Genomic DNA, 24,220 nt, shown 5'->3' with positions numbered 1-24,220 from the left:
GGCATGGCCACTTTGTGCTCCACTGCCATTGGGACATAGGCATGAAGCCACTGTAAGTGGCCCCAGGAAGATCACTCCAGCATAATAGGATCCTGTATATATAGGCTCTGACACCCTGCATTCTTATGTTGGTTTAGAGGGCAAAGCTGGGACGATCATACATTCTGCTGATCAGCCCCTGGGCAGCCAGTTGCGGCTAGCCAGTGTAATTTAGAGAGCTTGCTGTAGCCTAATTCTTGCTGGGTGACTGGGCCAGTGTACAGCCAGCCCAGGATGGGAGAAACTCGGAGGCCAGCTATGTAACCCACCTCGCCCACAAGCTGGACTTTATCCACCTCAGCTATAACTGGGCCTTAATGTTTTAATGTTACATAGTCATTGGAGCCCAGATGTAAGGAGATCACCCAGTTGATTACACGTAAAGCTAAGAGCTCAAGGGGTTGCAACTAATTATTGTATTTTATAATCCGTGTCACTTCCACACTTTTCCAACATTTACTTAATACATTGATCTGTCTAGGAAAAATCTTTTTAATTCATGGGAATATTATATAATATGTTCTGAAATGTTGCACCAGCCTCTTGGCCCTCAACTGCCTAATATACAGATGTAAATCCTGATGTTACTTGATTTTTCTCTAATGAAATAGAAAAAAAGTAGCTTGTCATCTTGATGCATTGGCCCATCTTTGTAGGGATAAAAAACACTATCCTGACAATCATTTACTTTAAACTAGGGGGGAGGGATAGCTCAGTGGTTTGAGCATTGGCCTGCTAAACCCAGCGTTGTGAGTTCAATCCTTGAGGGGGCCACTTGGGGATCTGGGGCAAAATCCGTACTTGGCCCTGCTAGTGAAAGCAGGGGGCTGGACTCAATGACCTTTAAAGGTCCCTTCCAGTTCTAGGAGATGGGATATCTCCATTAATTATTATTATTTATTAAATTACTTTAAATTCAGTTAATACTCTACTATTTAGAGAGCAGCCTAACATTATTGCTTAGGATCTTTAAGCAAATCTTACGTAATAAAACTTAATGTTTGTCTTGGTTCTTTGGAATGCTTTGCCCCTAGCCTTAATGAAACCTCAGATTAGTTTAAGAGTTTGCGTTAATGCTGAATCAGCATGAAATAGTGAGTTATGTTCTCCGTTGTTCTGTCAAAAGCTTAAGTATGAAAAGTATTGTAACATAGCATAAAACAAAACTAATCTGTACTATGGAAGGTGGCTATGGGGTAGGCAGGGAGTGATTGAGAAGGGGGTCAGTGTGTTTTATGGAACACTTCTGTTAATAGTAATCATAATACTGTATAACTGAAACTTTCAGCTTGCCTAAGGTAGTTAAGAGACGGGTGAATGCGCTCAAGAACCTTCAAGTTAAGTGTGCACAGATAGAAGCAAAGTTCTACGAGGAAGTTCATGAGCTGGAAAGAAAGTATGCTGCTCTCTATCAACCTTTGTTCGATAAGGTAACAACTCTTTGCTAATTTAACTTTATTTTTAAGCTCTAGTTAACTAAAATCCCAAAAGAGAGGATTACAATGGGAATAAACATCAGTGGTGCATATCTGTAGCTATATGGTGTTACAGTCCCATGTGGGGCCAGATGTGAACCCCTCAGTCCCGTGAGTGAATTGATTCCAATAGGACCACCCATGAGAGTAACCAGTGTGATTAAGGGTCTCAGGGCCTGGGTGGTTATTTTGGAGGGGCATAGGAGTAAAACGTAATGTTACTGTTGAGTGGCAGATGAGGTCAAGAAGCAAATGGCATGCATTCCCCAAAGAGAGAGCTTGGCTTACAGTAACTTTACTAATTGCAAAAACATACAACAGTAAACTGAAAGACTTCATGGGTTTTATTTTGCAGCGAAGTGAAATCATCAATGCAATTTATGAACCTACAGAGGAAGAATGTGAATGGAAAGCAGATGCTGAAGAAGAAATTTCAGTGAGTATCTCCACTATATCTGAAGAGAATAATTGATGGCATATTTCAAGCTTTAACACACTAAGCAAGACCCAATACTGTAGCAAAATCTAAAATGCCAGCAGTGAAATTCTCATAATAGCTTTTTGTGACTCTATAAAGTAGCTGTGAATCTTGATTTTTAGTTATGGGCACACTGACTTTATCATAAAATCATGTGCTTTAACCGAATATCTGGTACTTGTGATAAAACTCTTGTTAAATTTTAGAAAGTTTAACATTTTTATTTTATCAAGGAGGAAATGAAAGAGAAGGCCAAGCTTGAAGAGGAGAAAAAAGATGAAGAAAAAGAAGACCCTAAAGGAATTCCTGAGTTTTGGCTGACAGTATTTAAGAATGTTGACTTGCTTAGTGATATGGTTCAGGTAGGTGGTGACCTAAAGTTAAATGTAATCATAAGTTATAAAATTTGTACTGGTGTGTTTCTAGAAGTTGTGGAAATAGTGATCTGATTTGGCTGTCTTGGTATTTCTTCTGGTAGAATAAAAATGGCTTGTATCCCATTTCAAAGTGCTTTGTCAATGGAATGATGTACCATGCTCCCACACCTGTTCAGCATGACACATCTTATTCTTTAGTTGCCAATTACATTCCTTACACAGGTCTTCACATATTCAGTGATTAATTGCATATCAAATTATGAGAAACTGCCTTTCATGATTGAATAAGATTGAGGATGCTTATATAATTGAAATTATTTACTGTGCCTATTTATTACTTTACTATTGCCCTCTGCTGGTCAAATAATTGTATAAAATACTTTCAAATGCCCATCACCGGTTCTTAGCTACTGTGAAACAAATACTAAATATATCTGTGCCTCTTTCACCCCAGTGCATTTTTTTTATTTTGTAACTAGCTTAACTCAAATGCTGTTTGCATGAAAAATGCTATGCATTGATTTAAAATCATTTTATTTAAAGGAACATGATGAACCTATCCTGAAACACTTAAAAGATATTAAAGTGAAGTTCTCAGAAGCCGGTCAGCCTATGGTAAGCTTAACATCTTAGACAAACTATGTATTTCTGCATGATAAGATTAAAATTGACACTGGGAACATAGTGATGGTCTTTGCCTGTCAAATATTTGATGGTGCCTTTTGGATTCTGAAGAATTTTTAGTCTGTTCTTAGTGAGAAATGGCACTAGCATGCTGTTAATACAGTCATATATAAAATGACCACATTATCTCTTGTATTATGACAGTTTAATCAATTAGATACAAAACCTAGCTTTAGTCAGTATTTGCAGCTAGGAGTTTCACTTTCAGATTTGGACACAATTTCAAAAATTATAGTTGCTGATAATTATGTCCTTGAACTGATTACCTACGTTGCTTGCAAGAAATTATGTGGTTTGCAAAGAAGTTAAATGACTAATTATTTCTGTAGTAGTCAAGAGGCTTAGCTCTACGTTATAGCTCACAGATCACTGTTTATCAGGTGATGACACTTCAAAATGTATGAGGCAGAAGATGAAAATAATAAACCTAGATGCCCGTATCAAATTAAGGAAACTTTAAATTATTGTAATTTGGGGATAGAAATTGTTTTAGAATTTTGAGTCTCATATATTGGGCAGAATTGACATTAAGTAAGCCACTTTATTACTGGAAAAGAGGTGTACATTGATTTGGATTATCTGATTCTTGTATATTAGTTAATCGTAATTTGAAATTAAAGATGAATAAATGTTGCTCAGTTGCTAATGACCTTGTCTTTTGGCAATTGTTTTTAGAGTTTCACGTTAGAATTTCACTTCGAATCAAATGACTTCTTCACAAATGAAGTGTTGACAAAGTCATACAGAATGAGATCAGAACCAGATGATTCTGATCCCTTCTCCTTTGATGGACCAGAAATTATGGGTTGTACAGGGTAAGTGTTAATATGGAATTTTAAAGCAGTTAACCACCTTTTGATGACTCTTCTTGAATATTTGGCTGACTGAGCTTGCAATCCTAGACCTGGAAGGGACCTTGAGAGGTCATCTAGTCCAGTCCCCTGCACTCAAGGCAGGTAAGTATTAGTCTTACATTCAAGCAATGGTCTTAGATTCAACTCGCTGGGATTTCTGTGTTTGGCTATGCATGAAATGGGGTAACTTTTGAACACTGCATCCAATCAGCTCTAAAATTTCAGACAATGTACTAGGCAACTATGGTCAGAACCTTGTTGACTTTGGGGGGAGGGGAGAACAATAAGGGCATAAATGAGGGGTACATGAAGCTCCAGATAGCTCTTAGTACAACCACAGCCTCAAACACCTCTTCAATTGTGTAAACAGCAAAAAGCTGCCTCCTATACCCATGAATAGAGTTAACATGTTGACACTCTGAATGTCTTCTCTCTAATGGATTGAACCATTATTCTTTCTAAATTTTATATAGCATCATTCCTTGAATTGATTTTTCTAGATCAAATACACAGTTCAGGAGGACAATTCTATAATTGTTAAATTGAGACTCCTCAAACTTCTGCGTCTAGGATCACCTGCAATGTTCATCAGATATAGAGATCCATGCAATCAATGCTTCAAGAATGAACATTTACTGACTTGATTTTTGTTGTTTGCCTGAGCTGCCTGCCTTCCTTCCCAACTTTTTTGGGGTCTTAATTTCTTTCACCAAGTTAATGAACTTGAGTGGAGTTCGTCCCTTGTTGTCCTTGGCAGGTTGCGTACATAGTAATCATTGGAACTATCTACAAAGTGCCATGAGCCCACCTGTAAGCAAGTGTGCAGCTTTGCAGGCAGTCATTACATTAGCAAGTAACAATTCTTAGCTGTCTCAGACTTGGCACACCTCTGTCACAGCTATATTTTCTTCTCATTTTCCTGCAGTTTCTCCTCCACCCTAACCTGGTATCATTAATATATTTGGTTGTCTTTGCCAATTAAATTACTGCCCCCTATTCAAATCGTTCTTGAAAATGTACTTTGTCCATGCAGCGTGTCAGTGATTCATGGAAGGAAAGTGGCACCTGGTCAGTGTTGACAAGGTTCATGGGATAGGGATTGTCTTTCATAGTCTTGCTCAACATTGTTCAAATTAATAGTGCTTGCTAGTCTTGTGCTAGAGTAAAATTGAGCTATGCTCTTGTCCTTCCATCTGCCAAGGCTTAAAAGTGAAACGTAATATGTGAGGGGCCCAAAAAATGATGCATGAAGGAAATAAGTTCTGTGGGATACCTTTCTGTAACCTCAGTTTATTTTCTTTATTTCTGATAGAAATATTTTCAACAAGAAAAGTAAGGGGGGCGGGAAATCTCTCTGGATTGGAAGGAATTTGGGGAGTAGAATGAGTGATACACCTCAAAATGAACTACCCATGAGCGTTATGGCTAGCTCGGTGTTTTCTCCAAATACATAATAATTTTCAAGATCACCTTAAAATATTTAACTGACTGTTGTACTTAAATAAATAATTATTAACTATATTCTTAGACTAGTGGTAACTTTAGTATGTAAAAACAATGTGAAGTTGTAAGCGTATCCCAATTTGATAGCTATTTCCCTTATTTCTTGCAGGTGCCAAATAGACTGGAAAAAAGGAAAAAATGTTACTTTGAAAACCATCAAAAAGAAGCAGAAACACAAGGGACGTGGGACAGTTAGAACAGTGACAAAAACTGTCTCCAATGATTCTTTCTTCAATTTCTTTAGTCCCCCTGAAGGTAAATATTGTCTGGATTCATTTGCAATGAATTATATGTATGATCTTTAAAATTACCGGTACTTATTTATTTTTTTCCCTCTTTGTTTACAGTTCCTGAAAGTGGAGACCTGGTAAGTTGAAGAAATTCAATACACCAAATTTGGAAAGAGTGTATGCTACTTAAGCTATAATTTGAGAGGATATTAAACTATTCTAGCTATTTCTTTATGTAATAAGGAACACTTGTCTAGTAAATACTGTTTAGCACATATTCTGGCTTGCTTTATGGGAAGATATATTCAGGTTGGATAAGAGCATTCTTAGTACTAAGAGTTGTAATTAGTATATTTGGGGCTTGTTCATACTTGTGAAGGATAAACCGGAGTTGTCTTGTAAACATTAAAATTTGAATCAACTTGGGGCTCATGAAAGTGAGGAACCAATAATACCAACCTAAGGTGAGTGTCAAACTGACTTAAACTATCTCCAAAGGAGAGAGATTTAATTAACCTACTTATCTAGTTACCCCAGAAATGCTGTCTCTACTCTATCCCCTTACCATTTCCACCACTGCTAAAACTGGTGAAGCCTCAGGTGCCCACAAATGCTTTTTCAGCTCTACTGTTCCACTTGGTTACCAGTGGTGGGAAGCTTTACAGAAAACGCCTTATTTACGTTCCAAAATGTCTTTAAAATCTTTTCTCATAAACATGAGTGTAGATGATGCTTTTTATATAATGGGTCTGCTTTTTATCACTGGAGACTCTGAATATGCTGCCAGAAACTCCACAACTAGTATAAACTCAATCCGTAGGTGTTTTGGCATCTTATACAAATTTTTTTTCATTTAAACGCTTTATTACTTAAAAAACAAACAAACAAAAAAGTTTCTTTCAGACGTAAACCAGTAGAGTTCCGTTTACCTGAATCTGTGGACAACAGAAGTGAAAACTTCAAGTGTTGTATCCATCTCATTGGGTTGCCAGTGTAAATCTAACTTAAATATCATATTAACTGAATTATGGGTGACTCTATTACTATCACCATGGTTGAATTAATTGGCGGAGACATACCTTAGGAGTAAGCTGTGAGTCTTTTAAAGCATCCAGATATTAATGTATTTGTAAGATATTCAAGGGATTTTAGTGCTTAACAGAATTTTAGGAAGGTTGTGAAGAACCCTAAAATGATCTGGAGAAGCTAAACATTGGGGGAACAGGGAAACTTTCTTTTTAATATAAGTCTGGGTGAAAAATTTGAACTTGAAAATAAAGGAACTTAATGTATTGAGGTTTCTGTGTTAATTTGCACAAAATTTCAGAGACTTTTCACAGGTTGCTTTTTTTAATGTGGGCAAATGCATACATTGTCTATTTACCCTAGTTTGCGAGTTGTCCCTTAGTTATGATCCAATAAATGTCGGAATCCCTGAAAATAGTCCCATTGTGCTGAACTCTTTTGAATGTCTGGTCACCTCAATCTGACATTAGTTTGTGTTCAGACTCCTAAAACAAATGAGTTATGAATTTACCACTTGACTGTTTCTTTTAATGGCTTATGCAGGATGATGATGCTGAAGCAATCCTTGCTGCAGATTTTGAAATCGGCCACTTTTTACGTGAGCGTATAGTCCCACGATCAGTATTGTACTTTACAGGGGAAGCTATTGAAGATGATGATGATGATGTAAGTTATGTTTTAAACTGTTTAAATATACTCGAACAATACTCTTAATATTTAAGACTCCTAATGTGTAATATTTCTGTAGCTTTAGTAGTGTTTGTGGGATTTTGTGCATGAATCTACTGTCTAGATACTTCCAGCTCTGTTCAGGGTAGGCCCCCCTACATCGTGTTACAAAAGCCTCGGAGGGCAGTAGTGGCCACTCCAGGATATGTCTACACCACAAGTACTACACCAGCACAACTGTAGCTGCTCTCCTGTAGCACTTGTTGTGTGGGCACTTGCTACAGCAACAGAAGGGGTTTCTCAATCATGTAGTAAATTTTTCTGGGAAGCAGTAGCTCGGTTAACAGAATTCTTCTGTCAGCCTAATTGCATCTACACTGTGGAGGTAAGGTTGACTGCACTGTTTCACAAAGGGCGTGTAACTTTTCACACTGCTGAAAGATGTAGCTAAGTTTTAGGTGTAGACCAGGCCTTAAAGGTATGGAGGGATATGACACTGACTTTATGCCATCGGGGCATGACTCTTCACACAATGTCGTGAGCTCACCTGAGCTGGATGTAGGGTCTGAAAATGCCGACTACAGCATATGGCCCTGGTGCGCTGGAATATGGCCCATTTTGTTTTTATGTATACTAATGTAGACAGAACTCACTGTGGAACGGAGAGAGGGTACTCGATATCTGTCTGTTAACAGACAGAGTACCCTCTCTCCGTTCCACAGTGAGTTCTGTCTACATTAGAATACATAAAAACAAAATGGGCCATATTCCAGCACACCGGTGGGTGGGTGGGGGTGTGTGTGTGTGTATAACACAAGACTTTCTTAAAAAAAGAACATCATTACGGTTCAAAAGCTAGGGAATACCACAATTAAAGTTGCTTGGGTAAATTTATCTGTAGGACTCCTGGCTAGTTTATTGTGGAAGGTAAGTAAGTGTTGTGAATGAGGCAGGAAGAAAAGATGGTATCAAGGTTAAGATAATTGAATACTGACCTGGATATTTTGGATTCTGTCCCTGCAGCAAATTATTTAAACCAAACTCTTCATGTGTGGTCACTAATTGTGTACCTCCCTTTCTGGGTGCCCGACATGATATTGTGGGGTCTGATCTGAAGAAAAGTTGAGCGCTCCCAGCTGAAACAGAAGTCAATAGGAGCTCTTTAGGACCTGATTTTTCAGAGTACTCATAATTATACAGCTCTTTATAGGTACAAGATTACTCAAATTGGATACCCAAAATTAGTGTGAATTTATAATCTTAATCTCTGTGCCTTGCTCCCAGTCTGTAAAATGGGGGGATAAATAATACTCTATCAGAGGAGTTATGAAAATAAATTAATATTTGAAGCTCTTGAATACTATAGTGATAAGCACCGTAGAAAAGCCCCTGAGGAAACGATTTATTTTTGCCTTCAAAGCAGGGTTTGAATAGTATAAATGAGGGGCCCACACTGAACAATGAAGAGAACCAAATTTTGAAGTGCTGCCCGTTAAGTGAGCATCATCCATTATATTCATAGAATGAGGCGAAGGTCCTATTTAAAAAATAGCATATGGTTGTATACAAGGGTGTCAAATTAAGGTTGCCCAAGGAACCTTAATTCTGTCATTTCCTAACCTGAATTATTGGTTTTGCAATTTTAATATTCTCAAGTTTTTAGTGCAGAGCTTCCTAAGCTTTTAAAAAAGCAAACTGAAAAAACAAATTCCATTTTACTGAGATATGGATCATGAGTAGTGTTGGAACTGTTAGATCCACTGCCACTTGTGCTAAGGAAGTTAACTGAGCAGCAGCAGTAGGTAGTCATCCTCTGTATAGAGGATCACTTAGATAAAGATGAGACTCACTTTGCCATTGGGGGTTCACAGATATTTGGTGACACTGGAAGAATGGTGACATTCAATCTTGGGCCCCTTTCATGACTCTAGAAGGGGATTGTGCTCTACTGGGCACAAATTCTTCTATTTACTCTATCCACCCACTGCTTCATCTCTCTTGCCCAGTCCACCCTGTAAGCGGACTCTCCCTTCCCCCACAACCCTATCCCTGCCTGCCTCCTTGCTGTTCCACTTCTTCCTCCACAAACCCTAGTCCCTTGTCCAATCTGTGTTCCCCATCACCTGGCTTGCAATCCCTGTAGCACCAGATTGTCTCAAACTTTTCTCTCCTCCTCCTATCTTCGGTCCAGCTTTTGTTCCTCTCTGCATTCAGATTTAGACTATTTCTTAAGCAACACTGCCTGGCGGGGGGGCGGGTGTCAGAGGTCTCCTGCCCTCATTCCAGTTATTCTCTCTCCCCTCCCCCCAAATTCCAGTGTGGAGCAGCACTTCCAGGGAAAGTTTGGCCTCACTCCTGTAGCCCTGATCTGGAACTTGCTCTGTGGAATGGCACATGTGCAGTCTGGTCAGCACTAGAAACTATGAAGCTTGAGCCATGCTCAGTGAAGACAATCTTTGGAAATTCTATTTGTTAAACTCCAGCAAGTCTGAGTGTGTGCAGGCTTCAGTTTTTCAGACTTATAACTTGGTCAAATTTGGGTATATTTTCATGGAGACACAAAGGCACATCCCCTGCCAAATTTCAAATGCTTGCTCCAGAACTTTGAGAGCTATTCAGAGAAAAGGTCACTATAATTTATTAACATGGACAAAACTGTATCTCCATCTAGCTGTATTCTTTTAAAAAAAAATTATCCTGAGGCTGACACTCTGCTTGGAAAATTTCAATCCAGACAGTTAGTTTTGCAAAGTGTATAAGCAACTGAAAATGTGGTCTTGTTAGGGGAAGTGTCAGACATTTGTAATAGGTGTGGCTTTTAACTCTGCCTTTAATAAAATATATACATATGTGTGCAAAATGAATGTTAAAACTTACTCATAGTTAAGTGTCATCCTTAAAGTAGGAAATAGCTTTCTTTGTTAAAACTTATTTTAAATTATCTGCTCAATAAAATGGCTTCAGTATTTAATGCTATTGATTACTGTAACGCAGATCTAGAAAAGTTTTTTGGCAAAGCTGGATTAACGTAAATGCCCCCTTTGGAAAAAAAAAATGTACTTAATTTTACCATGGAAATTCTTTGGCTTCCACATAACTTACACAAAACTGCTTAACATCTAGAATGATAGTGTTTACAACATTGTACAATGAACTTTTCTCTCTCTTAGTATGATGAAGAAGGTGAGGAGGCAGATGATGAGGTGAGTTACAAGATGGGTTAGATGAGTAAAATGACACATGAATACTTCATGTTGGAGGAAGTTTTTCATCTTTGATGGAATGGTAGCTGAGCAGTTGGCAAGTTACTTATGTTTCTTGTTTAGTTAATTGTGAATGACAAACATTCTTCAGTATTTCTCCAATCTATATAAAACATTATTGGTTCAGATGTTTTAGAAGTGTAAGTCTCAGGTGGTGATAAAAGCAAATATGCCAGATATTAGTCTGCCCTCAGATTTGTACTAGTGGCGCAAGTATATTTAAGAGCAGAGCTTTATTCTAAATGTAGTGTAGAAATTTACTCTAAAAGCGGAGTATGGGTAAACACCAAGATATCTCATTCAAGTTCTTTTCATTTCTGCACTGATAACACTGCTCTACAGCCAAAACGCTTCTGAAATAAAAGTAGTCAAACTTTACTAATTCTGGGTCACTGAGAACGAAAATGATGCTTAAAATTGTTGATTGGCTCTAGTTTTCAAGATCTGCTACTGGGTCAGTATATACGACCCTTGACTTGGGAATGGCGGAGGATAAGTGAGTTATAAAGGGAAGGGATCTCAATTTAAACTAGAAATGACTAAAATACATCTTTGACTGGATCTATGAATAAATCTATGACTGGGTTTGGACAGTACTTGCTTTTTAGGCAAAACAATGAATGATGCAATCTGAAGCTGGTATTGCATCATACATTATATGAATTGCATCATATTATTCCTAGAAGTCATGGATGATGCAATCATAACGAAGCTTACATCACTCTGCTGAACAAATGCCCTATATCAGCTCTAGAAATCATGGTGTTGTGCTCTTATTTGTCAGTGTTTGATTTTGCAAAGGGACACATTTCTGTTTAGCCAAAGTGAGCAGAGATGCCTCGTACTTGTGTGAAAAGTGCAGATAACTTCTGCTATGTTTGTGGTGAAGTGACTTTTGGATCACAAAAGCGCAGTATAACCACTATGGTTAAGAAAGCCTATCACCTTTATTTTGGCTGCAAAATTGGAAATCAGGACAAGAGGTGGGCCCCACACATGCTGCAACACTTGTGCAACAAATCTTTGCCAGTGGTTAAACAGGAAAAGGAAATCTATGCCTCTTGCAGTGCCAATGATTTGGAGAGAGACAACAGTTCATACCAGCAATTGTTACTTCTGCATGGTGCCTCCAATTGGGAAAGGTGTGTCGAAGAAGAAAAAGTGGACTGTGCATTATCCAAACATTCCATCAGCTATATGCCCAGTACCCCACGGAGAAGGACTGCCGGTTCCTGATGCGCCAGAATCATTCTCACTTGAGTCAGACGAGGAAGAGGTTGAAACTTCTGATCCTGAACCATCAGTGTCACGGGACCCACATTTTCTCCCATCCTCCTCCTCTGAACCACACTTCATAACACAAGGTGAACTGAATGACCTTGTCAGGGATTTGGAACTACCCAAGAGTAAGGCAGAGCTGTTGGGCTCTAGACTACAGCAGTGGAATCTCCTGGCAGGTGATGTTAGGGTTTCCATGTTCCGTGACCGTCAAAAGGATCTTGTCCCATTCTTCTTCATGGAAGGTGATCTTGTAGCCTGCAACATCGATGGTGTGATGGCAGCCCTCAACATCGTTCACTATCCAGATGAGTGGAGACTGTTCATTGATTCATCGAAGACGAGTCTTAAAGCTGTTTTACTGCACAATGGCAATGCTTTGCCATCAATTCCAGTTGGTCATGCAGTCCATATGAAGGAAACCTATGACAACATGAAACAACTTTTGAGGTGCATAAACGATGACCAACATCAGTGGCAGCTTTGTGGCGATTTGAAGGTTGTTGCTCTCTTGCTTGGTCTGCAGACTGGATACACAAAGTACTGCTGTTTTCTCTGCGAATGGGATAGTCGTGCAAGAGATTCCCACTACATCAAGAAAGATTGGCCACTCCGACAGTCATTGGAGCCTGGGAGGAAAAGTGTTCAGCACTTCCTTGTTGAATCAAGGAAGATTTTGTTACCACCATTACACATTAAGTTGGGTCTGATGAAGAACTTTGTCAAGGCCATTGACAAAACACAAGCAGCTTTCAAGTACCTCCGTGGAAAATTTCGGTGGAAGCTAAGATCAAGGAAGGTGTCTTTGGTCCTCAGATTCGTGAACTTCTTCGAGATGATGCATTTGACCATGCACTGCGTGACAAGGAAAAGACTGCATGGAAAGCCTTCTAGTTAGTGGCAATAAATTTTCTCGGAAACAACAAGGCAGACAACTACAGGTTGTTGGTGGAAAACCTCCTCAAGGCATACAAAAGCCTTGGTTGCAACATGTCTCTAAAGATACATTTTTTGCACTCTCATCTAGATTTTTTTTCCACCGAACTGCGGAGCAGCGAGCGACGAGCACGGCGAGCGATTTCACCAGGACATTGCAACAATGGAGAAACGCTATCAGGGCAAATGGAGCCCATCAATGCTTGCAGACTATTTCTGGACCGTGACAAGAGGTGCTCCATTTAATGAATACAAGAGACAAGCCAAGAAGCGCAGAGTATACACTGAATAGGACTAAACTATGTACATAATAGTTTTTTGCCTTTTGTTTCATAATAAATTTTATTTATAAAGTGTTACATAAACAGGACAGGTGAAGTATCATCATGTAAAGCAACCATAAACGCATGAAAAGACCTAGGTTTACAATTTAGGATTAAAACTCTATCTACACAATATACATAGACATAAAATGTAAAAACTTAAATATCTTAGAAACAGTAGCCAATCAGTTGTTTTAATTGTCATATTTGAATTCAGCACATCAAAATACATAATAAATAGCACATTTTATCTCTGAAGCAGACGACTTCTCAAAAATTGTAGACCAGTGTAACTTATAAACATCAGAAGAACATTTAACCTGTTACTGCACTGTATGTATTTAATCTGAACAAGAGCAATTTCTAATTGATGCTTTCTATCTTTCAGGAAGGGGAGGAAGAAGCAGACGAAGAAAATGATCCAGATTATGACCCGAAGGTGAGTAGCACCAAGGAATGTATTTAATTAAAATTACACCATTAAGTTGTTGCTTTAAATTAATCTGCAATATACAATTCATAATTCCTGTAACAAACATGCTTTGACTAAACTGCTCTCTTAGATGGTTTTAATACTCCACTTTTTACCTTCCAAGATTTGCTGAGCAACATTGTCACTCTAACTTTGTTTTAATAACACTTTTTAAAATATTTGGCCATGGATCTTTTTTAAAGAAATTAGAAGTATTACAAAATGAGTATTTAAAAATATACATAAGCAACCTTTTTTAGCAAGTAAAAGCTTTCCTATTCATAAGATAAAGAAAATACAACTTATCTTAAATGAGAGCTGTTAAAATCTTTGATTTAGTTGGGCGAGTTTGTCATGTATATATTTATTTATTTTTTGCTATTATCTGTGACTTAAAGTGTAGCCTGCATTTGGTTGCACTATCAATGAGAACATATCCTTTCACTTGGGTGAAATTTCTTGAGTGGGGCTGAAGCTGTATTTTAAGACTTAAGAGTAAGGAGAGGATTTGGGCTGTCTTCCCTGGAGATCATCCTCCTGTACTGAGCAGAACCTACAACAGTGCTCTAAAGAAAACTAGGTGTAGCTTTCCTGCTAACATGCAACTGGATGTAAACACTCCCTTTGGCAGGGAATATATTGCTTGGCTAAGAGCCCATCTCATTCCAGTCTTCCCCTGTATGTCCTCTTCCCCAAAAAGGGGAACAATACAGATGTTTACTACCTAGAGAGCAGAGACTTCAGGATGACAAGAGGGCAATATGGATGTGCAGCAGGGATTGTTAATCCTCTGTTTTGCATACTCCCAAATTTATGTAAATTATCATAGCTTAGTTTGGGAAGTACCAGACATCTGAAAATTCATCCTCCTTGCTCTACATCAGCCCCTTTATTCTTGATGAGCCACTGGGATTTTTGAAACCTAGTTGTCATAGTAGGTAGCATTTATCCAGCTACTTCTAGGGCCGCAAGCAGTGATCAAGAAGCCAAGCCAGGTCATTAGTAATTTTGAGTGGGAACCAAACCAAACTCAAATATACATGACATTGGAAGCATCACTGTTACTCAGGTGATAGTGGGTAGTTGGTTATATCAGTTACATGATGCCTGCTCAGGCTAGTTGCAGAAGAAATATTGCAGAAAAAGAAAATACTCATCAGATAAAGGCAACTGTATCACTTTGGGGAGAATGTATGTTATAAAAAATGCAAGATTATAATGGGAAATATCCATTATCATTTTTGGGCCAGTTGTATTAGTCATCCACAATATAGTAATATCTACTCTGATCTGCAAAAGCTATGTGATGGGGATGGGATACTCTGTGAAATGGGCAGCTACTAGGGATGCTCTCATTGCAGATACACAGAAGCAGAAACCTATAGATAATTCTCTGCTTTTCCCTCCCTGTCTGCTAGAAATCTCTAAACAATGTGCAGAGAGTATCAGCCAGTTTTGCAAGTTGAGTTGTTAAAGGATAGTGCCAGCCCACATTGTAGAAGAATTTAGAGTGCTAGCTTCAGTGGGCATAGGTGAAGGAGGGCTCTACATAACATATTGAAAGATCAGTAGGCCATATGGATACATCAAACTTCTTCTCAGCAGTGTTGGCAGGGCTTAGATCAAACCAATAATGGTATATCAAATAAGGTCAAACAAAACTGTTTAGCATTTGCCCTGTTGCATCCAACCACCTGCATTCCACTGTATCCTTCACTGCCCATGACAAAAAAAGTTGTTATGGAGAGCAAAGTAATGCGCACAATGCCCTTCCTGCTGAACTGCTTTAATCTACCCTGACAGAAATAGCAACAAATTGATTATTTGCCAACTGAGACAAGTAGGGCTCATGCACATGCTGTGGGATATGCTAATTGGCCTTGTATGTTGGTCAGATATTGGCTGTTGCTAGGTTGCAAGATTTCAAATTCTGTTTGAGGCAACTGAGGGATGCAGCAGTTTTGTTGCTTAGCCTAGTACTGGACACAGAGGAGGGAGTAGTGTTCAAATGGATACACAAGTGCCCCTTGCATACAGTCCTGTGCAGGTCCAGCCTCAGTATCCTTATCTGTATATGTAAGTGATTTATTATCACATATTTCTGCAGACCACACTTGACTGAATCTTCTCCCTCTTATGCCACTCAGCATGGCAAGATGGCAGTCGCTACTGCTGCAGCGTCAAGAAATAGAACAGAAACAGGGCAAGGGCCAGGGCTTATGATGACTATCTGTGTGTGGGGGGGGGGGGGGGATGAGGGGAGAAAGATGTTGTCATCAAGGCGGTAACGCTACTAGGATGTAGGACTGAGCACTGCTGTTCCCCAGAAGTAATTGCTGTAGAGCCAGATTCTTTAAAAAAGGGTGCTGTGGGAGGAGAAGGTGAGTAGCTAGTAGGCCCTTAAAAATGGGGTGCGGGGGGCCTAGATCTGTACTAAGCAAAACAGAAGGTTGTACATGGCCTGGCAGTGAAGAAGGAATCAAGTGGATAAGATGAAGAGCAAGTACATGTAAAACACACCTACAGGCCATTTCCATGTGCACCATGATGGCAATTGTTCAGCTGCACACAGTGAGAAGCCAGGGAACAATTCTTTACCTTTGTACACCTCCCATGCACCTGGAGTGTCACTAAGGGTTTTTTGCCTCTGCTTCACTCCAAAATGCACAACAGTCACTATGAATGCTTTACCACTTCCCACTGAGCAATTTCACAATTCTGCATGTCATCATTCACCAACTCTTCTGCATGTCAATGTAACACTAAATGTTGTCATTAAAGCCAATTGCTGGGTTGACTGTAGAGGGCTATGCGTTTATCTCAGATTTGCTTCTGTCATGGTTTCACAGATCCATCTATTTACTCATGTTTGGCTGAGCAGTGTGGGGCCAATATAACCTTGCAAGAAGATGCTCTAAGCATTTAACTTCCGTTTATGTTTAAGTAGATGATTAGAACGGATGCTGGAGACTCAAACATTGTCAAGTAGCTAGTAGGCCGACAATGCAGCAATTTACAGTCTCCACTAGTTCAGTGGTTTTCAATCTGTGGTGTGTGGGAAATAAAATTTCAGGTGCCAGAAAAGGCATACTTTTGATTGACCAGAAAAACAGAATGTGAATACCTCCACCTTACAGGTCAAAACCTAGAAGTGTTGTCATTACCAGAGAAGTCCACAGTTTAGGGCCCTTTCTCACACTGCGGCCAGTGCCATGCCAGAGATATGCAGCATTTATAGTTGAATTCTGTTCAGTCAGTTTTCAGTTTAAGACTTCAGGGTCTGTAGACCACAGGGTGAATTTCCAAAGGGGACTGCAAGTGAAAATAGATTGCAAACCACTGCCCTAGATACTGTGCTTAGTATATCCATGTACATTTACTGGGATGGGTATGAAACCACCCTCTGCCAGTTCTTCCATCACCACAATTGATTGAGACAGTTACTGTAATGAAAGTACTGACAGTGTTAGGTAGGCTGAATCTGAGTGTGCCATATAATCCAATATACACCTTACTACTCACCCTACCATATTGTTTGTAATTTTCTTTAGTAATCTCTCACTTCCCACTAGCAAATTAGCATTCAGCCTGTTTTTGATGTCTAGGGGCCAGGTTCTGCTGGTTCATTCAGGTATGCCATCACAGTCTAGTGCCATCACCCACAGGTGGCTCATTCAATCACTTACATGCGAAGGGTTTTCAACATGTCGTCTCAGCGACCATTATCCGTTTTCAGGATTTTGTGCTTTTGTTAATTATGCAGGTCAGGAGCCAGGCTTTCAAAATGTGACTTGTCTCCTGAGGGATGACATTAGAGCAAGTAAGCTCTCCACTACTGATATTAATGTGAATTTTTGTCCTTTTATCAGGAAGATTTGGCTTCCCTGTTAGCCCAGATGACACACACATAATGGCTCTACTGTTGAACGGTGCAGACAGGAATTGGTTTGCATATACATCAGTCATGACAGGTGCTGAGAAATATGGCCATAGAAGCCATAAATGCCATGGAATAGGTGTTATTTCTGTAGGCTTTATACCTTGGGACCCTTGATGGAGATTTAAGTGTTACCCTCACCAGGTTACCCCTCATGTCATTATACAGATACATGATGACCTGTGCAGTGAGCCTGTATGTTTGGGCTGCCTGTGCTCACGGGATCAAGGAAAGTCCTTCTTGGCTAAGACTGTTGCAGTATATGGGCACCTCTTCCATTTCTGTGCCAGGCCAGTTTTGTTCCTATTCTCTTTCCCTCCATTTTTTCAAGATAGACCACCCTACTGTAGTTAGAAGTGCTGTGTTGCTGCCAATGGCTAGTGCAGCCCCCACCCAAGGCAAAACTGAGGCATCCTCTTGAATTTGGCTATTCAGAGAGATCCTTAACTTGCTTAGTGAACAGAGATTTGAATACATATAATATTATGCACAGTGTGGATGAGGGAGAGAAGATGCAAGATGAATAGCTAAAGTTAATTCTTAAGAGTTGTAAATGAAACTAGAAAACATTTGCTTGACAGCTTTCATAAGTGGCTTAGAAAAATAACTTGATGTGACATCTGTACACTAACTTTTTTTTTAATTCTTCAACAGAAGGATCAAAACCCAGCAGAATGCAAGCAGCAGTGAAGCAGTGTGTATGTGGCCTTGAGGATTACCTGCACTGTAATAGCCTAAACACAACTATTAGTTACTTACAGCCTTATGTTTTGTATCTTCTTGGTAGAATTAAGTAAACAACAATTTGTTAAAATGAAGTCAAACACATAAGTACCAGTTTAAAATGTAGGTTCATTCTACCTAGCATTTTTAATAGTATAATTTTCTGCCAATATGTAGAATGCAGTAAATCCCCTAAAGCATGAATGTTAATTCATTGCTACATAGTTTGGTTCTTGTGAAGTCTTTCGTCGTGTAGCTATTAGACTGCAGCTATGAAGATGATCAGAACTGTTAACTGAGACCAATATTTGTTTAGAGAAAATCCTCTCCTGAAGAACCAACCAAAGTATTTTCAGCCCAGTAGTTGAATGGGTTTGTCTGCTTGCACTAGCTGTGCCTTCATTACCTTGTTAGAGAAATGGCAGTGACTTGTACTAACTAGGAGATGATGCATTTCTGGATTTGACTACTTCAGAGGACTAGTATAATTCATTTAACTTCCAACAAGACCACATTAAATGTTCATAACTGTCTGCTTGTTTATGCTATGGGTTTTGTATTTTATGTGACAGTGATCTACAAAAGAAACCTAGTAATCATATTAAGGTTATTGTTTACCACTGGGGTGTGAATAAAACCTAGTATTTTCAGAAGTTAGTCTTTTATTATGCTGTGTAAACTGTTAATATCTTACATGCTGCAGCTGATTTTTTTTTAACTAGACACTCATTTTTGAAAACTTTTTATAAGCAAACTGTTTAACACTCAGTGATGTACAACATCAACTCAACTGCACTATTCTCCTTCCTGGACAGTTTTATCCAGGCTCTTCATTGTCAGTATAATGGGAATAATAAGGTCATGTTGCCAGGTGTGAATTTTGAGCTACCTATTTCTTTGACTACAGTCAGCATATATCATTCGGGAAAACAAATGCAATTTCTGCTGCAGTTCTGTATTTATAGGCAAGTCTGGAACCATGGAATAAAGATGTACAAAACTCTTTTCATAATGCCTTAGTGAACTTCAGAGGTCACCACTTGATCAAATGAACTCTGGCTTATATTTTAAATTGCTTTGTAGACCTAAAAACGTATAGATTCCCCTAAATACCACCTGGATAGAGTAAATAGTAACCCTTTTCATGAGTCAATATAGACAGTTCTCCAAAGTGGGAAGCTCTATTGCTATCTTCAAACTATGAATCTGGGAAGATGAGATTCAGGCCTTCTGAGTGCAAACTACTAGTTCAGTTTGGGAACAATATCTGTGTAGAAGAGGAATAGACTCACCCATTGACAAATATGGAGACAGGTTTTAAGCTGTCGCATTTCCTGTTAGCTATGTGGTAGAAGGAATACTTTTTACAGGCAATGGCCTCCGGATGAGAGCAGGGGCATCCGAATTCCTTGAATAGCTATTCTCGTTTCTTTCTCTCCTTCCCCCCCCCCCCCCCCCCCCCCACACACACACACACACACACACACACACCGTAAACCACCCTGTTTATTGACTTTGTATCAGTCTGGAAGAGATTGGGATGCAAAGAGCTCTACCTTGACTGTGTCCCTTTTGTTAGTCTCTAAGGTGCCACAAGTACTCCTGTTCCTTTTAATAGAATTGGCTGTTTCATTTTGCAGTCCTTACTGCACCAATTTTGGTCATTTATGCTTAATTTAGTTCTTGTCTGTCTTTATGTATTCTTCCACTCAAAAGTAAATCATTCCTTTTTCTGTTATCACCTTTTCTGCTCTAGAAACTAATTTTTTTTAATATGGAACACAAGCTTTAAAGCTACTTATTCATAAAACTGGGCTGCTAAAATGTAACACTGAAAAGTCAGTGGAATTCAATGTTTGTACAACCATTGCCTTTTCTTTACAATCTTTACGACCTCCAGGCTGCTTGTGGCTTTCTGAAACATTGTTTTCCTTACACTCCCTGTTTCTAATATGACACAGCCACTTTCATTTGAGGCTCTCAAAGTACTTTACTGACACTAATTTCTTATTGCCTCTATGTTGTGAGTAAAGATAGTTATCACTATCCTGCCCCTGACATACAGCAGACTATGGGACTTGGCATCAGTCTGGCTTGTAGCATGTAAGGTTCTATAACAACGTAGGACAGGGGCAGTCAAGGTATAGTCAAGGTCCAGACTTTGGAGGGGAAAAAAACCAAACAGTAAGTGAATAAGGTTTTGAAGTCAATTCAAAGGTGTGGAGTGGTTATTTAGCCTGCAGTCCGCCTATTGACTACCCCTGGCCTAAGACCATAAAGACAATTCTTACTGAAACTTAGGAATTATCCGAGTTGGAATTCAGCCAAGGTGTGCGAATATTACTACATTTAGAGCAGAGGGCACTATGTTCAGTAAACCTTCAGTGTGGATTGTAGTAGTTGTGACATTGTTTCCACTCCCTCCACTTTTACCAGGTCATATTAATTAATACTTGGGGTTAATATTAAGTTGGCAATTTACCTTGGTATTTAAGATGTTTCACCTCTAGAAAATATTTTTGTGGGAGGCCATGGGGGAGGGAGGGGTGAGAATGGGGAGAAAGGTATTTGACCCTTATGTCTGGTCAACACCTAAAACTGAGGTCAACCTAGCTGTGTTGCTCAGGGCTGTGAAAAATTCACACCCCTGAGAGAGGTAGTTAAAGCAGCCTAAGCCCTGGTATAGACACAGCTACATTGATGGAAGCATCCTTCCCTTGACCACCTACCTACAATCTCTTGAAGGGGCGGATTGATCAGAGATAGAAAAACTGCTTCTGCCACTGTAGCAAGTGTGTATGCTACAATGGTGTAGCTGCAGCTGTAGGACAGACATGTCCCCTACTCTAGGACAATGGTTCTCAACCTTTTGAGCTCAGGACCCATTTGTAAATGTTTTTGGCCTGTTGTGACCGAGTAAATAGTCTGTGGGTGGTGGCCCTGGGGTTGCTTCAGTCGCATCCTACCCCTTGGTTCCTGCCTGGCACTCACCCCACAGTGGCAGCTCTGGTGCTGTGGAGCTGGCTGGGCTTGACTCTCCACTCCGGATGTTGCAACCTCTGGGTTTGCAGTGCCCTCATGTTTTTTGGCCCTGTCCCCTGATGCCCAAATTGGTGAGAATGGAGTTGCAACCCCCATGAGCCAGGGTACAGTGCCACTCACATTTTGCCTACCTGGATTCCTGTCATTGTGACAGCTGGGCTGAGTGGTGCTGGGACTATTTGTATTGTCTCCAGTTTATCAATAAGCTAATCTTAGTGATTAACTTCAGAACTAATAGCTTTAACAGTGTAAGTGGGGAGAGTTAGGCAGAATTAAGGTCACTCAGTTGCATTTTATTAATCTTCCACCCCACTCAGCTATTGTACCTTGCATGCAAAATAGAGATGTAATTTTAAAACTTTAAAAGTAGCTGATTATATCTAGTTCATTCTGTATCAGGGACTGGTTCTCATTTACCACCTCAGTCTTGACCTAATTTGGAAACTAATCAAACGTGCATTTCAGTATAGCCAAATGTAATGTCATACATTTATGACCAAAAAAAGTATGTTAAAGAATAGGGTTGTATCCTGGAAATTAATTCCTCTGAAAAGGAGTTAGGGGTCATTGAAGATAACTATTTTTCTTTGAGTGCTGGTCCCGATGTGTATTCCACATTTGGGTATATATGCACCTAGACCAGAACATCTTGCAAGTAATATCTGTTGGTCCATGCCTGTGCCCTGGATCTCCTTGTGTTCTGTAATTTCTGTGGATAGCTTTCCCACTGTGCAACTCATCACCTGCCACTTGGAGTTCTGGGAATGGATCCCAGTGTATCATGGGTGCAGGCTTACCTTCCCATGATGCACTTTTCTCTTTCCCATCATTCATTCCTATCATAGGCTTCCGATTACATTTTGAGATGTTTTTCAACAGCCCCCATAAAAAGTATGCCCACCATCTGTCTGAAAGCATGAATCCTGCAGTGCTCCCCAGCCTTGAGATGGATGTTATCAACACAATGCACCTGATCCTGTAGTATTTTGTGAGCTGTAAATCTGATAATGAAACCATGGTGTCTGCCCTGCTGTGCCTTGGAAAGAAACAACTCAAGATTGATATTCGCATTCACAGATCAGCTGCACATGGACCGTCACTACTGGGCACAGGAAACAAGCACTGAGTGGTGGGATTGCATAGTGATGCAGGTATGGGATGACAAGCAGTGGCTATATCACTTTTGGATGTGCAAAGCCACCTTCCTGACACTGGGGGGATCTCGCCCCTGCCCTGCAGCGCAAGGACCCCAAAATGAGAGCTGCCTTCACAGTGGAAAAGTAAGTAAGTGGCAATCACTGTGGAAGCTGGCAACTCCAGACTGCTACCGGTAAGTCGTGAATCAGTTTGGCTCTCTCAACTGTGTATGTCCTGCTGTCATTATGAAACATCCATAGGGATGAAGTGCAAGGGTTAGTGTGACAGGCCAGGAACATGCGAGGAATGAGTGGGAGGAGTTTGGGGAGGGCATGAAAGGCAGTTGTGTGGGCTGCAGGAGGAGGTAAGCGTGGATGTGTTCCACCTGCAGCGCAGTCAAGGACTTCAGCATCTCTAGTCCTCTATCAGCTTTATCGTCTGCTCCCACTCCTGTCTCCTCTCCTGGCTATCCATTCCGAGTTTTTTATTCTCTGTCCATTCTCTGCTTGTTATCAGCAGCATCAGATGATTGCAGCACTTCCCTAAATGTTGCCTCCTGGTTCATCTCCTTATCTGACAGAGCTGCTCTCCTGGTGTGTAGGAGGTGACCCTCAAGGACACATCTGCAGAAGCTAAAGAAACAATAAATAGAGGCAGTATTGTGAGTGTACTCACAGCCTTGAATCATAAGTTACATATGCCTCTTTCTCAATTGGCAAGCACACAGCACACTGAGAGCCCTAAGCATGGTGTGGTTGGCCCAGGGGGTAAGAGCAAGATAGGACAAAAAGTTCAATGGCTTCTGAAGGGGATAACTACAAGTACCTAGAGACACTATTCTGAATACTGGCACTGTTTTCCACAAGCAAGGGTGATGTAAAGCTGATCTCACTCCTGAGGGTAACCAAGGATGCAAGAGTGCATCTCCTGCATGTGTGCGGCTCATCTGTGTGCTGCTTTGGTGCCTGCAGAAGTAATTGCTGATTGGTGCAGCAAAGTTTCATACAGAAAGGGGGCAAAATAAGGCAGCTTTACTAAGGGACCTTCCTGGAGGTACTTTGCAATCCTCTGCTGAAAGTTATCAGGACATCCTGGTGTGCATTAACATTTTCTGCCAGGGTTCCCACTGTGTAACTACAGAGGGGAATGAAAAGCAAATGCAAAAAGTGCTAGTGTTAATTTCTATCTCTTATCCCTCTTCTATCCTGTGTGTTTTTTTTTTATTTATTTATTTAAAAGAGAGCGAGCGCTCTACCTCATGTCACTGCAGTATCAAAGCGAAATGAGTACTTACCAGAGCTCCCTTCTCCTGCATCAGGCATACCAGAGCTGGAGTGCTGGGACTGGCTCGACTCCTCCAGAGTCAAAAAGAGGTTCTGGCTTGCCACATCACTGGATGATCCTGTTGCATGTTCCACACTATCCTCAAACTCTGCTTCCTTGTCCACCGTTTCGTCCTCAGGGTTCACTCTGCTAGCTGCTGCCTCCAGTCCCCCCCAAAGTATCCACAGGGCTCTTGGTGGTGGAGGTGGGGTCACCGCCAAGAACGGCATGCAGCTCTTCATAGGAATGGCATGGCTTTGGCAACGCACCAGAGTAACGATTGGCTTCCCTTGCTTTCTGGTATGCCTGCTTCAGCAACTTGATCTTAGCATAGCACTGCTGCGTGTCCCTTTTGTGTCCCTTCTCCTCCATGCCACGTCCATATAGGTATCAAAGTTCTTATGGCTGGAGCTGAGCTACGATTGCACAGCCTCCTCTCCCCACAGACTCA

The 24,220-nt window shown here is 40.2% G+C and overlaps 1 protein-coding gene across 3 annotated transcripts in view; it reads left to right on the top strand.

The window, feature by feature from the left end:
* The window catches only part of NAP1L1 (nucleosome assembly protein 1 like 1), a 56,962-nt gene extending 37,690 nt beyond the window's left edge, over positions 1-19,272 (top strand). The window contains exons 5-16 of one of the 3 annotated variants that reach the window (XM_054026903.1): positions 1,328-1,469; positions 1,870-1,950; positions 2,226-2,354; positions 2,913-2,984; positions 3,729-3,868; positions 5,520-5,665; positions 5,758-5,777; positions 7,210-7,332; positions 10,506-10,538; positions 13,524-13,574; positions 17,713-17,834; positions 18,199-19,272. In XM_054026903.1, coding sequence (XP_053882878.1) covers positions 1,328-1,469; positions 1,870-1,950; positions 2,226-2,354; positions 2,913-2,984; positions 3,729-3,868; positions 5,520-5,665; positions 5,758-5,777; positions 7,210-7,332; positions 10,506-10,538; positions 13,524-13,574; positions 17,713-17,834; positions 18,199-18,256 — 1,117 coding nt within the window. In that variant the 3' untranslated portion in view covers positions 18,257-19,272. The remainder of the gene's footprint in view (positions 1-1,327; positions 1,470-1,869; positions 1,951-2,225; positions 2,355-2,912; positions 2,985-3,728; positions 3,869-5,519; positions 5,666-5,757; positions 5,778-7,209; positions 7,333-10,505; positions 10,539-13,523; positions 13,575-17,712; positions 17,835-18,198) is intronic. The other 2 variants (XM_054026901.1, XM_054026894.1) reach the window with 2 other exon arrangements.
* The last annotated feature ends 4,948 nt before the right edge of the window (positions 19,273-24,220 follow it).

This window comes from Malaclemys terrapin, chromosome 1, assembly GCF_027887155.1.
Source record: "Malaclemys terrapin pileata isolate rMalTer1 chromosome 1, rMalTer1.hap1, whole genome shotgun sequence".
NCBI lineage: Eukaryota > Metazoa > Chordata > Testudines > Emydidae > Malaclemys > Malaclemys terrapin.
The sequence above is the reverse complement of the archived record's forward strand: the minus strand, read 5'-3'. Positions and strand labels throughout refer to the sequence as shown.